This window comes from Rhincodon typus, chromosome 40 (genome assembly GCF_021869965.1).
Source record: "Rhincodon typus isolate 14 chromosome 40, sRhiTyp1.1, whole genome shotgun sequence".
NCBI classification, from domain to species: domain Eukaryota; kingdom Metazoa; phylum Chordata; class Chondrichthyes; order Orectolobiformes; family Rhincodontidae; genus Rhincodon; species Rhincodon typus.
In genome coordinates this window covers 2,913,123-2,929,043 of record NC_063371.1, presented here as the reverse complement: position 1 = coordinate 2,929,043, position 15,921 = coordinate 2,913,123, and the positions used below count along the sequence as shown (strand labels likewise).

At 41.0% G+C, this 15,921-nt stretch overlaps 1 protein-coding gene across 1 annotated transcript in view; it reads left to right on the top strand.

Moving 5' to 3' along the window:
• The window catches only part of tia1 (TIA1 cytotoxic granule-associated RNA binding protein), a 39,976-nt gene that overhangs the window by 22,102 nt on the left and 1,953 nt on the right, over nucleotides 1-15,921 (top strand). The window contains exons 6-12 of the mRNA XM_020536454.2: nucleotides 3,968-4,043; nucleotides 4,800-4,908; nucleotides 5,308-5,403; nucleotides 8,898-8,982; nucleotides 11,754-11,877; nucleotides 12,594-12,745; nucleotides 14,465-15,921. The exon at nucleotides 14,465-15,921 is cut by the window's right edge and continues 1,953 nt beyond it. Coding sequence (XP_020392043.1) covers nucleotides 3,968-4,043; nucleotides 4,800-4,908; nucleotides 5,308-5,403; nucleotides 8,898-8,982; nucleotides 11,754-11,877; nucleotides 12,594-12,745; nucleotides 14,465-14,588 — 766 coding nt within the window. The 3' untranslated portion in view covers nucleotides 14,589-15,921. The remainder of the gene's footprint in view (nucleotides 1-3,967; nucleotides 4,044-4,799; nucleotides 4,909-5,307; nucleotides 5,404-8,897; nucleotides 8,983-11,753; nucleotides 11,878-12,593; nucleotides 12,746-14,464) is intronic.

Here is a 15,921-nt window from a genome sequence, read left to right as displayed (position 1 = left end):
ACGTGTGTGATGACTGACACTTTACTTGAAAGCGTGGGACTGTTTTGCAGAACCATCTGCACAATTGTTGGTATTTTAAACTAGATGTTTAGGGTGCAGACTGCTTTCTCTAGGTTAATCAATAACCAGTCATTCATAAGTACCTCTGGACTTGACTATTTCACTCCACTTGTGGCTGGTCATGCACATTCGACCCTGTGTAAACTGGGTAGCCCAAAGCCCTTAGTCACACCGAGTCATGTTCACCTCTCATCTCTGTGCTCACTGACCTTGACTGGCTCCAGATTGGGCAATGCCTTGATTTTAAAAATTTCAGCCTTGTTTTCAAAACACTCTAAGTCCTTGTCCCCTACTATCTGTAATCTCCCCAGCACCAAACCCCTTCTGAGATGTCTGCATCCCTGTAACTCTTCCACAACATGCCAAGTTTACATCATTTGATGGGGTATGCCTTCAGGTGGCCTGACCCTCCCTACACTTCTCCAACTCTCTGCATCGCTTCCTCCTTTAAGACACTTCTTACAACCTACGACTTTGATCAAGGTTTGAGCTATCTAATACCTTCTCGTGTTTCAATGTTGTGTTTTGATTTATAGTTCCCCTGTAATATGCCTTTAGAATGTTTATGATAAATGTGCCATAGAAATACTGCGTAAGTTCTTAAAGGCTGTGTGTAATCAACAAGAAATTGCTTTTGATACTTTTTTTTGTCATGGTTTGGCAGGGATCTTCTCTACAGAACTTGAGTTTAACAAGAAAATCCCATAGCATTGATTTTATTTGTAGAGAAAAGTTTGTTGAATGGTTCAGAACTTTAAACCATGATATCCTTGTTAATAATGCACATCTGCTTAAGTTCATTGACCACAAATGATAGTGTTGAAATGGTGTAATAGATAGTGTTACTGCATCACAGTTGTGGCTGGCTTGTTTGAAAACTTTTCAGTTCACCCACTGCTTTCTGCTGAAATCTCCATGGTGGTCTGTCTCCTTCTGAATGGTGTGCAAGATTGAATCTACAATCTCTCATGTTCACTGTAACAAAACATCTTAAAACATCTCGGTGAGGAAGAGAGACCACTTACAACTTGTTCAGGTATTTGGAATTTACAGATCTGTTTGGTATGGTAGGGATTTTCTAACTTCCTCACAAGGCCTACCTTAACTTGAACTATCAAAAAAAACTGCTTCTGTCTTACACAGACAAGAAAATTGGAATTTAATCATTGTTGAATGTTTGAAGATGTTCTTGCAAAGGGTGTGTTTGTGATGGTTGAACTTGGCTTCCAGTATCCAAAGGGCTTGAGGAATCTTGATGCATTTCTCTTGTTGTCTTGCACTACTTTGTGTTTGCAGAATGTTGTTTCTGTTCCACATAGAAGTTACAAATCATTGATCATTTGTAAATATGATCTTCGATTCTAGAGCAGCATCGTAGTTTAGGCTCCATGACTTCAGAACTTCATCCATTTTAGTTTGAGGTGATATGAATTTTTGTTTGATTTGTTGATGTAGTTCAGAAGCAAGTATTATTCCTTCAGCAACCAAGCTGCTGCTGGTTAGGTTTAAGCCGCACCACCACCACCACCACCACCCACCCACCCCGCCCCCGACACACACACACGCACACACACACAAGTGCTTTGAATCAAGACAGAAAAAGAATTTTTGGATGTAAGGTGTTTTATAGTAAATCTGTAGTTTAACACAAACAACACTTTCGACCTTTACCTTCTGGACTGTTTACCTGTCCAGAAGCCAGAAACCCCAAATGGGAAAGAGGGGCAATGAGCATCAGCTGTTTTCTTCGGGTTGACCTTGAAGTGACCTGCATTTCTAACAATGACATTGGGTACTCATGGATTAAACCTTTCATGCGGGGCACCTGGTTAGTATGCCATCTTGTGTTTTGTACAATTTTTTGTCAAATGTTAAGTTTCTGTCATTATTGTGCATTGTTGCAATAGAACCAAAAAACTGAACAGCACAAGGTGCACTAAGGGTATTTGAATCGTGATGCTTTATGACTGCTAATGTAGATCTTCAGCAGGCCTCTTCAGTTAGTCTTTCAAAGCATGATGGTAGCACTGGATTGAACAGCGGGCCTTTGTGCCACCACGTCAGACACAGTAGCGGGGTCTTTCTCTATTCTTGTCGGGCTTATTGGGTATTGTTAAATGGAAGTGAATTCTGTGATTGGATCGGATTGGAAATTTCCCTGGGAATTGCCAGGATTGTTTGGTGTGGTGATATGGACCAGGCACCCAACTCTTGGGTTAGGAGCTGTGTGGCATTGTAAATCAAAACTGGAGAATTGAAGAGAAACAGACCTTGCATACAAGAGTTTTCTCAAATTGAGGCATTCTGTGATTAAAACGTAAAGAAATTGCACAAGTTGTAACTTGTTTGCTGCTTCACAGCTTCCTTAAAAGGTATGCGTACTTGATGGTACTTTGGAGGTTTCTTTTGCAGACCATGGATAAAATCCGATCTATGAGGGCCACCAAAAATAAGCCAGGTGTCAGCTGTTTATGGTGCAACTTTGGAACAGTGAGTTTAAAGTGATTGGAGCATTGAAGGCACAGTACAAGGTTACACTAGATTTGTGTTACAGTTTGTGTCCTCTACTCTTGATCCACCCAGTGTTGGTCTTTCGCATGTAATTGTTTGGTAATCACGCATTAAACGTGGAGTCCAAACCATTTTTATACTGAAGCATGTCAAAGATGTTACCAAAACGTTCACACCTGAAGGTAAAAACCGCACTTTATTCATCCTAGCGGTAGCTTTCTTTTTAAGTGTGCTTAAATTTATTCTTGAGTTAATAAATTGCCTAAGAAACATTTTATGCGAACAATCCACTTAATTGGGAAAAGGAAGATACACCATAGTTGGGTTAAAAATCAATTTCAAATAATAGGGCTCTGGTTATTTTACAGAATGTCTCTGAAGAATGGACAGGAATTCCATGGCTAACTGCAAGGGACTGTCACAGTGGATAATCGTTCACTCAGTTGTAGATGTCTTATTTCCTTTTGTCTTTGTATACAGATATAATTGACTTTGTTTTTTTTTCTCTATTGTGCGTAAAATAGTTCTCAATCAGTTCTTTAGTGATCTGATCCTGTCTATATATGATGCACTTTTCATGATATTGATGCTAGTCTGCGTAGTTCTTGTTAACACTTTGGAAGTACAGTGTCTTATTAGTGTTTTCACTTTCTCTGAATATTGCAACCGTTTCTGAAAATCTCAATTTCTCAAAATTTACAGCTGCCCACAGTCCAAACAGGGGGTAACGAATTCACCCTACCGAGAAACTAAAAGAATTGTTAACAGGCGATGTATGCCTTTTAATTCCTATTTTTTATTTTTCTAGTTTTTTTTCTATTTCATATAACTGTATTTTTAAGAATAGGTAGAAAACTTGTTGGCAACAAGTACTAAATAATGTGCATGGTTAAGGAAAGCCATTCAATTAATCTTACATTCTACAATGTATTTTTTTTCCTTTTTGATTTGGCCTGGTGACTCATAACTAGGAATAGCTGCTTTGACCATGCCTAGCAGATGGTTTACATTTTTTTTAAATGAATGAACTTACAAATTATTTGAGTAGCTTTTTAAAAAAAATTCTGTAAGAACATTAGCCAGCTCAGCTACAGTTTGCATGTTTACCACATTAAAGTTAACAATGCTGTTTTAAATGAATGAGCAAATCAAGATGTAGTGATCTAGCAAGTGAAGACATAGTACATTGTATAGTGGCGAAGGAGAAAGGTGCTTTGTAGAATATGGCACTCTTGCAATAAAATGGTCCCTATATCAAAGGTGAGACGTGATGAGTTGACAATAAGCAGTGTGTGTGTGCGCGTGTGTGTGGTTCTTGTCTTTTTATTCTTTACAGTCGCCTTATTCTGACAAGAAGCGTGTTTATTTATTATATTTTATTTATTTGTGTTTCCAGCGATGCTAGAGTGGTCAAAGACTTGGCAACTGGAAAATCCAAAGGGTATGGCTTTGTGTCCTTCTACAATAAGTGGGTAAGTCGGTCAATGCCCATACTGGATCAATTACTGGACAGAAATGAGAGCAGTCACTTTAGCAGCAAATGAGCACTTCGATAAATCCTGAATGTATAATTTGTCGAAGGAGACAACAGCAACCCTGTTTGTGAGCTAAACAAAGAAATACATACAAACTACACTGAATGTCAAGTGGTTCTTGCCTTCAACAATGACACCTTAAAGAAGCCCTCACTTCCTCCTTATCCACCCAAACTTCCTTCCAACATTTCACCTTTGACCCTCCATTCCCTCTGACTTCATTTTCAGCAACAGAGCATCCAGCAATTTTTTTTAAACTGGCTATTTGGCAGATGTTTGGGTCGATCGTCCCATCCCTTTCAAAGACTAATGAAAGCCTAACATTTTGAACTTGTTCTCAGCATCCCTCTTGCCAAAGGTTGCTTTCTGATTATGCACTTTCTCAGCTCTGTGAAGCACTTTCAGATTTTTTTTTAATTGCAGTTTAGATGTTAAAAAGACCCCTATTTTTGGAGATGCAGAGCAGTGGCGGCGTGTCAGATTTGGGCAAATATGGTGCATTGCAGGAGGCTTATGATGGGTGAAAATGTGAGGCTTTTGGTTGGGCTTAGCCCATTGCAAAGGGAATTAGAACAATGGTGATGAGTAGAGCACCTACTAATGTGTATTGCTAAAAGTCTTTTGTGGTGAAAATTTTGGTTGTTTTGTCCAGTTACTGAAGCTTTGTTTCTCTCTCATTGCGTTTAATTGCAGGATGCTGAAAATGCCATTCAACAGATGGGAGGGCAGTGGCTTGGAGGAAGACAGATCCGAACAAACTGGGCAACCCGCAAGCCCCCTGCCCCAAAGAGTACATCAGAGCGTAAGTTCAGTAAGCAACATGTTGGAGATCCAGCAACTCGCAGGTTTTGTGTAAGGTTAGAAAATAAGAGTTTTCCAGTCTAGAATGTGAGGAAAGCGAATGTCTGACCTGCCCTGATAATGTAGCTTACTCAGTTGCTAAGTTCCTAACCATAAGGGCATAGATGTGAATTCTGTTTAATGCTTGCCATTTGGGGGAAATTATGGAGTTGGTCATTTCATGGATGAAATGGTGATAACAAACATGTGAAATTCCAATGTTTCCTCCTTTGCAGGCTGATTTGGTGAATGAGATTTTTCAGAAGCAAAGATACTATATTCAAAATCTTCAGCTCTTTGAAACTGCAGCTTTTTTTTTACAAATTTGCTTGACCTGTGCACTCTCTTTGCCCTTTTGCAGCAAATACCAAACAGCTCTCCTATGAGGAAGTTGTAAATCAGTCCAGTCCCAGCAATTGTACCGTCTATTGTGGTGGCATAGCAGTTGGACTTACAGGTAAATACTCAGTATCTGAAATCTATGTTTTAATGCTGTGGCTATAGTGGGGAGAAATTGCAGCGATGGTAAGATCACCTGCTGCTTGATGAGGTCTTTTATTCTTGCAAATGATGTGCATTTCACCCATCTGTGTCCACGCAGGCTAGGAAATGCTAAATGAGCAACAGGGTGCTGTATTTGAAAAGCAAAAAAGATCCAGTTTTACTCCTGAAGTAATGGAGCAATTTCCATTTCTGTACATTTGCGCCTGTCGGTTTGTGCATTGGCAAACTTCTGGTCTGTGTGCATTTCTTTGCTTTTATCAGTGTTAAAAATGTCTGTCATTTCCTCATCTACTCACTTAATCAGTGCAGTTCCTTTTGAAATGCTTTTAATCATCATTAAGGTTTTCATCTAGCACTAACAACACATTTTATTATATTTCCTGAACCACTGTCAGCAGCCACTTCTTTAAAACTTTTCAGTGACTTGTACCTTCTGACAGTTGGTGCTAAATCATTTTATGTCTAGATGACTCATTTGTTGCTTCCCAGTTTTATTTTGTTAGCTAATAAGGCTGAGAGGTACTGGTGCCCCTATGAAACTTCAAATGTCAACCCCAAATCAGGAATGGGTTATCAAGTTAACCTCTCTCTGATCTTTAGTGTGACACAGGATAAACCTGCTGCTACCTCCTTCTGAAATTCTCTAGTACTCTCAACCCCATCAAGCATTTTGAGGCTGATAAACGGTCTTTCCCAGATTCCCAAACTGCCTGTGCCATTTGGGGCTGGTTCAAATACTGTAAGCGATAACCCTTGAGGAAATGAAACATGGAAAGCTTGCATCAAGTAACTTTGAGCTGGTGACTCAAACTCGAGTCCCTGGAGGAAATGGCTAGTATCCAGCATACTGTCTAACTGACCTCTTGAAGTTTTCCACCCTTAGACTTTCATTTGAATCCTTTGGACTGATGGAAATGATCATTAGCTTGAAACAGGGTGGGGTGGCTCAGTGGTTAACACTGCTGCTTCACTGCGCCAGGGACTCCAGTTCGATGCCACCCTGTGTGGAGTTTGCACTTTCTCCCCTGTATCTGCATGGGTTTCCTCTCACAGTCCAAAGATGTGCAGGCTAGGCGGATTGACCATGGTAAATTGCCATATTGTCTAGGGATGTACGGGTTGGGTAGATTAGCCAAGGGAAATGTAGGGTTACAGGGATAGAATAGGGGGTGGATTTAGGTGGGATCCTTTTTGGAGGGTCGCTGCAGACTTAGAGTCATAGAATCATAGAGTCACACAGCACGGAAACAGACCCTTTGGTCTAACCAATCTGTGCCGACCATAATCCCAAACTAGACTCGTCCCACCTGCCTGCTGCTGGCCCATATCCCTCCAAACCTTTCCTATTCATGTACTTATCCAAATGTCTTTTAAACGTTGTAATTGTACCCACATCCACCACTTCCTCCGGAAGCTCATTCCACATGCGAACTGTAAAAAGTTTGCCCCTCATGTCTTTGGGCAATGTTTTTCAATTTTAACTTAAATGCATAGAATTAAGACCATTTTTTTGCAGCTATTGATTTTCGAGATAGGAATTTAACTTCCAGGGGCACATTCAGAAGAATTTGATATCTTAGCTGTATTAGATACATTAGTGGCTCCTTGTGTTGGGTAGGCCAAAACCTTAGACAGCTTTATTGTGGAGGTGTTCACTCTAGGGGTAGCAAGGACAGAGAGAGCTGTTTGGTGTCCAAAATGGCCGGCGTTCACATTATGTCACGCGATTGGACTCTGAAAGTTACAGTCCACCATACTTACTCGGACAACAGCAGCCACAAAATCCATTCTTTGGAACAAAGGCAAAATCGATGGTTGTGTAGCTATGCCACGCAAACAAGCATTTATCATTGAAATAATTATTCAGAACAGCAACATAATGATTAGCTTGATGGGCTGAATGGCCTGGTTCCACACTGTAGGGATTCTATGATCCTGTGAAATCATAAATTGTCGCTATTGTTCCCTAAAGCAGTAAATCTCAAATCCATGCTGATAAATATTGCAAGATTTCATGTTTAGAAGCAAGCTCCAAATTATCTTGTGCGAATGTTTTGTTTTTACACAAAATCCTTTAACTGTTATGTACCTACAGTAATAAAGCATGTATGTATTGGACTAGTTATCAACACAGTATGCTTTAGGGATGCCTGTATCCTTTTATATATGTTATTAATGCGCATTAATCTCAAGATCTTAACCTACTGTGGAAGCAAGTAGGAAGTGTGAGAGGGGACTGTCTTTGGCATCAAGAAGTCCAGCAAAAATAGGGAAAACGGAACAAAAACAAAGCTGCTGGAAAAGTTCAAGTCTGGCAGCATCTGTGAAGGAAACAGTTAACGTTTCGGGTCCGGTGACCCTTCCTCGGAGTCACCGGACCTGAAATGTTAACACTGTTTTTTCTTTGACAGATGCTGCCAGACCTGCTGAGCTTTTCCAGCAAGTTTGTTTTTGTTCCTGATTTACAGCATCCGCAGTTCTTTCAGTTTTTATTTAGGGAAAATGGATATCGGGAGAATTCTCCACTGGTTGGCGTCATACCTGGCACAGGGGAAGATGGCTGTGGTTGTTAGAGATCAGTCATCTCAGCTACAGGACATCCCTGTAGGGAATTTCTCAGGGTGGTATCCCCAGCCATCTTCAGATCCTTCATCAATGATCCTTCCTCCATCATAAAATCAGATGTGTGATGATTCCATAATGTTCAACACCATTTGTGATATCTCTCATACTAAAATAGTCCATATCTAAATGCATCAAAACCTGGACAATATCCAGGTCTGGGCTGATAAGTACCCGATAATGACCATATCCAACAAGAGAGAGTCTAACCATTGCCCCACAGCATTAAATTACAGTACATATTCTGAGCTCCCCATTGTCAACATCCTGGGAGTTACTGTTGGCTGGAAGCTGATTGGACCAGCCATATCAATACTGTTGCTTCAAGAGCAGGTCAGAGACTCGGAATCCTGCAGCCAGTAACTTAGCATTGGTGCAAGTCAGGAGTATGATGGAATACTCCCCACTTGTTTTGATGAATGCAGCTCCAGCAACATACAATTAGATTGAAACTACCCAGAACCAAGCAACCTGCTAAATTGGGACCACATCCACAAGCATTGAATCCCACCACTACCAGCTCAGCAGTAGCAGCAGTCTGTACCATGACAGAATGCACTGCAGCAGTTCACCAAGGTTCTTTCGATAGCTCCTTCCAAACCCATGACCACTGCCATTGAGAAGCGTAAGGGCAGCAGATCCTGGAACTCCCTCCCTAATGGATTGCCGAGGTTCACGAAGGCAGCTAACTACCACCTTTTCAAGGGGCAACTAGGGACTGGCACTATTGCTCATCCAACTGGTGATGCTCACATCCTGTGAATGAAAATTTTAAAAGTTGATGGTCAAGAATTACACTTAAAATTAATATCTGTCTTCTTTTAGAGCAACTTATGCGCCAGACATTTTCACCCTTTGGACAGATCATGGAGATCAGAGTGTTTCCTGAGAAAGGGTATTCATTTGTACGGTATGTTTCAGTCTTTGAACAGTTTGTACTTTGAATTGATTTTCAATCTTCGAGAATGAACGGAGAACCTGTAGCTGATTAAGGGGAGCAAACACATTTGGGTTTGTGTTGTACGTTGAGATCTCCCAAAATGTGTCATGTGATGTGAATTGCTTTAAAGTGACATGACTGTGCCACCACATCATTTGGTTTGAGGACAGAAAGCCAAGACAAACAGTGGTGCGATTTAATTTTGAGTGAGATCAATTCACTTCGCTTTAATGTTAGAGGGAGGAGTGTTGGACAGGATACAGGGATCCTGCGTCTTAGTGGTTCCATGGGATCTTTGTTGTCCTCTCTTCAGATCTTGAATGCACTGTCAGCTGCCAGATCCATGCCCACATTGTCGTGACTCTACATATGAAAGCTTTCAGTTGAGTTTCCATCACCGCTGCAGTGTCATCACTAAATTGTAAGGCTTGTCTGATGTAATGAACAAGCATAAATTTCCTCCCTACTAAATATTGAGGCCTTTGTTTGCCGTTCCCTCCACACGTCCTGTTCTGGAAGCAACCAAATCTGCCCTCTCCTGAGTGACTAACTGGGATTAAACTAGACTGTTTACAAAGTCAGTGTCTGTCTTGATGTCCCCCTGAAACTGCCCCATGAATAGCTTATGACCATGTTTGTACAGTCTCCCTGGATGCCTCTTTGCACTTATATTACATCAGCTGACTCCACATCTGCTCCTGTCACCCTTATTGTGCCTTTTGACACATACTGATTTCTGGTTAAGCAAGCCTGTGCTTCCAAATTCTCATCCTCCTTTTCAGATCCCTTCTTGTTCTCTCATTTCCCAGCTCTGTAATCTGCAGTCTTCCAATGCAGCTACACACATCCAATTCTGGAATTCTACTCACTGCTAATTTAAATTACTCCGCCAATGACACAGCTATTAAAGTCCAGAGGTCTTGAATTCCCTCTCTAAACGACTTCGCCTTTCTGTCTCTTACCACCTTTGAGGCACTCATTAAAACTGACCTCTAGTCAAGATTGTGAACATCTGCCTTAGTGTTTACTTGTGGGGCTAAACACCATATCTTGATAATGGTGCTGTGAAGTGCTTTGCGATGTTTCATCAAATTAAAGGCACTTCTTAGGTCTGTGTGAGTATATTAACTCTCATAACTCCTATAATGGATGGGACACAGGACTTTGAGACCATTTACGAGTGCCCTTCAAGCAGCATTGAATGGGGACTTTGATGGCCCTGTCGATCTGTACTTGGCTTGTTTACTTCACTATAGGGCTTGCGCTGCACTTAACTCATCAGGCGGGCTCCTAATGAAATAAAATGCAGTTGCCTGTAACAGTCCAAGTAGGTCATTAGAAAAGGTACGGAGACCACTACACAATTGTTACCCTGCATATTATGTTACGTTTATACTGTGAGCATTTGGTTTAGTTTAGCAGTGTAATCACTATTCCAGTGGTGACTCATCATCTTGCTGGTTCCTTGGCACAAACTTTTTAAATCTCAGACCTATTCAGCTTCTACAAGTTGTCTGTTTTTAGTTGCTGAATTTTATAAATGACAGCTGGTTGCATTGGCTGCAAAGCTTCCTTGTGATTTCCTGGAAAATACTTTCTGCATATATTTATTCACTGCTTATATCCAAGAAATTCTGTGGTGGACAACCTGAATGGAAAGAATGGATTTCATCTGTTTTGAAGACTTCACTTTGAGCCTTCTGATGTCTTTGATGTGTTGTTAACTGATTTCAAATCACATGTAAATTAATTATAGGTATAGCAAAAAGAATTGGTAGCTTTGAATGAGTGTTGCCTGTACATCACTGAATCCAGACAATGTTTTGCTTATGCCATATGTTGGAAGAATTTTTAGCAGTGAATTTTTTTTTTTGCCAACCAGATCTGCTACTTGAACAGATTAGTGATGTAAGATACAGGAACATTTCTGTACCAGGTACGAATGCTGCACTGCATTCGTGTCATTGGTTAATGTATTGGTTTAAGCATTTTTAGAAGAGCATTCTGCAAGTAGGCACAACTAATTTCTAAAGCATGGAGATTGACAGATTCAGATATTTGTCTTCTCGGACCATATCGTGATCTTGGCAAACCGCTGTTGGCTCCACTTTAAAACCAAAATGCAGTGATTTAAAGGCAAATTATGCAGTTTGAAACGCTGGGCTCTCGTGTTTGCTAGTTGGAAAGTAAAAGACAGTTTCCCTTTTTTAGGAATTAATTTGTGGAGGAAGTTAATGTCAGGAGAGAAGGCCATAATTTAGGGAGGAGCTGTTACTGATGAACTGAAGTTTATTTGTTTTGGTGTATGTTGCCTAACACTGGAACCCTGACCAGCTTTTACCAAGATGTAAGGAGCCTCAACATCTGATAATTTTCAGGATGCCTTAAATCTGGCTCCTGTGAAATTCCAATTAAGGGGGTAGTGAATGAGAGAGGAATAATTTTCCTCATGCTAAGGAGAGAAGCAGTGATTTGTCATAACGTAGGAAGGAAAGCTCAAAGGAAATATCATAAAAGCTGGTCAGATGTCCAGAATCAGGCTGTTAATTGCCAAACAAACTCAAAGTCCATTTCTCAGCCTATTGTTGAAATTTGACGTGTCTATTTTCCTAGTGGATGCTTTGTGCCGGTATCGTGCTTATTATGGCTCCCTGTGTCCTGAGAGTAAAACTCAATCTGCAGTAATTGTAGCCTGGAAGTAATTCTTGCCCTGTAATCATTTTTGCTGTGTGCTTTCTTAGCTTCTCATCGCATGAAAGTGCTGCACATGCTATCGTCTCAGTCAATGGAACCACCATAGAAGGACATATCGTCAAGTGCTACTGGGGCAAAGAAACACCTGATGGAATGGGCCAATTTCAGCAGGTAAATTTCGACAGGAATCAGATTTTGTCCACCACCCACCCCCAAATTTTGTCTGATGAATGCTTGATGTGACAAAAAAGGGATAGCCATTTCCACTATTTTCTTTTTTGGGTGTATTTTGGAGAACTTGAGAGACAATAATCATGCGATTTAAGTACTCTGCATTTTTGAAATGTAACGTTTTCGACCGATGGTAAACTTGTTTTGGGCGGCACCACTTGTTTGGGCCACACACGAGTTATCTCGTCAAGCAGGCCTTGTTCATCGACCTGTTGAACTGGTTCCTACAGCCACACTTTCAAGTTAATGATCCATGCCTCGAGGTTGAGGGCTGGAAATCTTACATTGGAACTGATGTTCAACTGATCAGGAGCCAAACAAGTCTGAATGATGTCATGGTGGAAGTAGATTGAAAATGGGGAAAGGTCAATGAGGCATTGCTTGGTTTGTTTCAGTTGTGCACCACAGGAATTCAAGCAGCATCATTGCTGCAAGAAGTCTTTAAAATCTCTTTTATGTGATGTGGGCAGGCATTTGTTGCTGGGCCTTGGAAAGGTATCCTTCTTGAACCACTGCATCCATCTGACTTAGCAGTTCGGCTGTTTTATAGGCAGCTGGGAGTCGAGTGTATAACTATGGGCAACTTTCACAAAATATAGCCATCATACTTCTCTCCCAACCCCTGACAACCCCTCTTCCTTTGTTTTGTCTTTCAGCAAAATCAGATGGGTTACGCCCAGCCATGGAGCCAGTTTGGCCAGTGGTATGGAAATACTCAACAGTTCGGCCAATATATGCCCAATGGCTGGCAGATGCCACCATATGGAGTTTATGGACAAGCCTGGAACCAGCAAGGATTCAGAGTGGAGTATGGCAATTTTTTTTCATTCTTGTTCTGTCTATTAATGTAGATTCTTGGGTATTTATCAACCCATCTGTTAACAGGATTGCAAGGGAGTAGTTTTCAGGAGATGTGTTCTTCTTTGGTTTGAGAAAGAATTGGCTATGCGCAAGACTTCCTGGTTTCAGTGTGATTGCCCTGATGCCTACAGTGATAGCTTCTCATGCACAGGCATCTGAGTTACTGTATGTGTCCTGAAGACTGTCCAAAGAATAAAATCTAATCGGAGCCTTGATTTGCTTTGAACTGTTGACCAGAGTGGTGGTGTTATGCATTATTCTGATGGAGAGTGTGCAGAGGAGATTTGTAAGAATGTTGCCAGGGCTGGAAAGGCCAGGGTCATTATTCTTTGAACAGAGGAGGCTGAGGGATGACTTATGAGGTGTCCAAAATAATAAGCCGCTTGGATAGAGTGGTAAGGGAGACCTGTTATTGCGAGGAGAGAGAGCACTTACCAGGGGTACGGATTGAAGGTCATAGGCAGAACAGTTAGATAGGAAATGAGGAGAGCCATATCCCCTGATGGTTTGTGTTTTGAATTCACCGTCCGGTTTGGTGGTGGAAGGAGAAGCCCCCAAATCTTGTTAAACAGTCCTGGATCTGTATCTGAAGCGCTAGAACCTGCAAGGCTATGAACCAGGTGCTGGAGCTGGATTAGAATGAGTGGCTAATTTTTATTTCTGACCAGCAGAGACATGGGCTGAATGGCCTCTTTATGCTGTAACTTTTCTGTGCTTCTGTCACCCAAATGCACATCTAAACTTTGTGTAATTGACAGTGCCTGCAAAAAAAAGACACTTTTATATAAATAGCATTCTACTGCAATCGTTCTGAAGATAGAGGCTTGTAAAACCATAAGGAGTATAGATAGGGTTAATGATAGGTGTCTTTTCCCTGGGGTGTGGGGGATTACAAGACTAGGGTGTATATTTTTAAGGTGAGAGGAGAGAGATTTTAAAAAAGACACGAGGGGCAAATTTTTTTACAGTGGTTCATGTGTGGAATTAACTTCCTGAGGAAGTGGTGGATGCGGGCACAGTTACAACACTTAAAAGACATTTGGACGAGTACAAGAATAGGAAGGGTTTGGAGGCCAATGGGCCAGGAGCAGGCAGGTGGGACTACTTTACTTTGGGATTACGGTCGGCATGGGAACTAGGGGGAATATTTTTAAGGTGAGAAGAGAAAGATTTAAAAGAGAGCCGAAGGGCAGCTTTTTGACACAGGGTGGCTCGTGTGTGGAATGAATTGCCAGAGGAAGTGGTAGAAGCAGGTACATTTACAATGTTTAAAACATATTTGGATAGGTACATAAATAGGAAAGGTTTAGAGGGACGTGGGACAATGAGACTAGTTTAGTTTGTGAAACTTGGTTGGCATGGACATGTTGGACCGAAGGGTCTGTTTCCATGCTGTATGACTGTTTCACATACTCAAAGGTAAAAGTAGCGTGTTCAATGCTGCAGCCTCTCTTACAATGAAGTGACAGTATATAAGCATTTGAAAACTGGCATCTCTTAGGCTCATAATTATTCAACACATGTCATCTACATTATAGCAGTGGTCTTACGGGCACAGCACAGAGAAGGCCTGTGGCCCCTTCTGTTTCTATTGTTTCTTATTTGCTACGTAATCCCAGTTATGTTGTGTTGCCTACTCTCATCAATGTTTTCTGTCTTCTTGCAGTCAGACACCGTCCACTGCCGCATGGATGGGTGCTAACTATGGAGTCCAGCCTGCACAAGGTCAAAGTCCCAGTGTGATAACCAACCAAGCAGGATTTGGCATGGCAGGCTACCAGACCCAGTGAGCAGAAAGGACTCTCTCTTCCTACCTATAGCCAGTGGTTTCCTGCCACAGCGGACACGTCAAGCCTTTGTTTACTTAAAAGATTTTTTTTTCAAAAGCTAGATCAATGAAACATGTCAACTGCGTTGTATTTATTTTAAAAGGAGAGCAATTCATTTTAGAAATCATGGAAATTTGTCTCATCCAAGCTTCTGTCTAAAGATGCTGGATGTCTGCCAATTTTTGTGTCCAGTTTTCTTCAAAACGAAAATTAAAATCCGTTTCCTGTGGCCCTTGGAGAGAATAAACAAAAGCAGGGATTTCTAAGTAACGCTGCCACTTTTATAAAATGAGGCAGGCGAATTGCACAATATTAGTCACATGTTTCTATTACAGATGCTGGGCAGTTTAGTTTTGCATTCCACAGATTTGATTTCAAAGTGTAAAATTTAATAATCCTATGTTTTCCACATTTCTGTTGTACAAGGCCATACTTTGTAAATGTAGGAGGTTGTGCAAAACGAAAATCCCTTCGGAACATGGAAAAACAAGTGTGGAGTCCCTGGAGCTCTCGGCATGTACACAGCATAGTTTAAGGCAATGAAATACTATCGTAAAATGTTTATTTCTGTGTTTTTTTTTGTTACTTTGAAGTAGTATTTTAATCACTTCATTAAAGGAAACAAGTCAAAAACTTAGTGATGTTGTAGAGAAAGCACTTCTGAGTGTTGACTTGGATTCTGGCTGCTTTACCAGTGTTTCTCTGAAGATTCCCTGGTCTGAGCAGTGCAAATCCGAGTGGAGTTCTCTTTGACATTGCAGAATGCTAGGGCATTCTCAGGAACTGGCTAAAATTGAAATTTCCAGATCTGTAGGTGAAGCATTCCTAACAAGTTTAGGCTGCTTGCTTACTACCAGAATCTGAATTTGGGTTTCCATTTTAAAATTAATACACACAATCATTATTTAATAATGTAAGACACCAGTATGGCTACTGTCAAAATAAAACTGGCAACAAAGGAGAGGGTGGGCAAGGAAGATCTTGAAGGACTCGGATTTAAGGCAGCATTTCTCGTTTTGCCAGAATTTGCATGAAAAGATAATTACGAAATACACAACCTCCACTGTTTCCACAAGGCAACCTGTTGTTTTTTTCGGTTTGGTGCCTACTTCTGGTTTTATTTTTTTCGCATGCTTTTATTTTTTGATTTCAAGAGGCTGATGGTAGGAATCAAGATCACTGTCATAGTTGACTACTGACTTGAGTGTCGGCTTATAAACACTTTCAGGAAGTTAGCAGCAGCAGTGTCTTAAAGGCTGCAGTTTGTTTGGGATCATAGTGCATCTCAAACCAA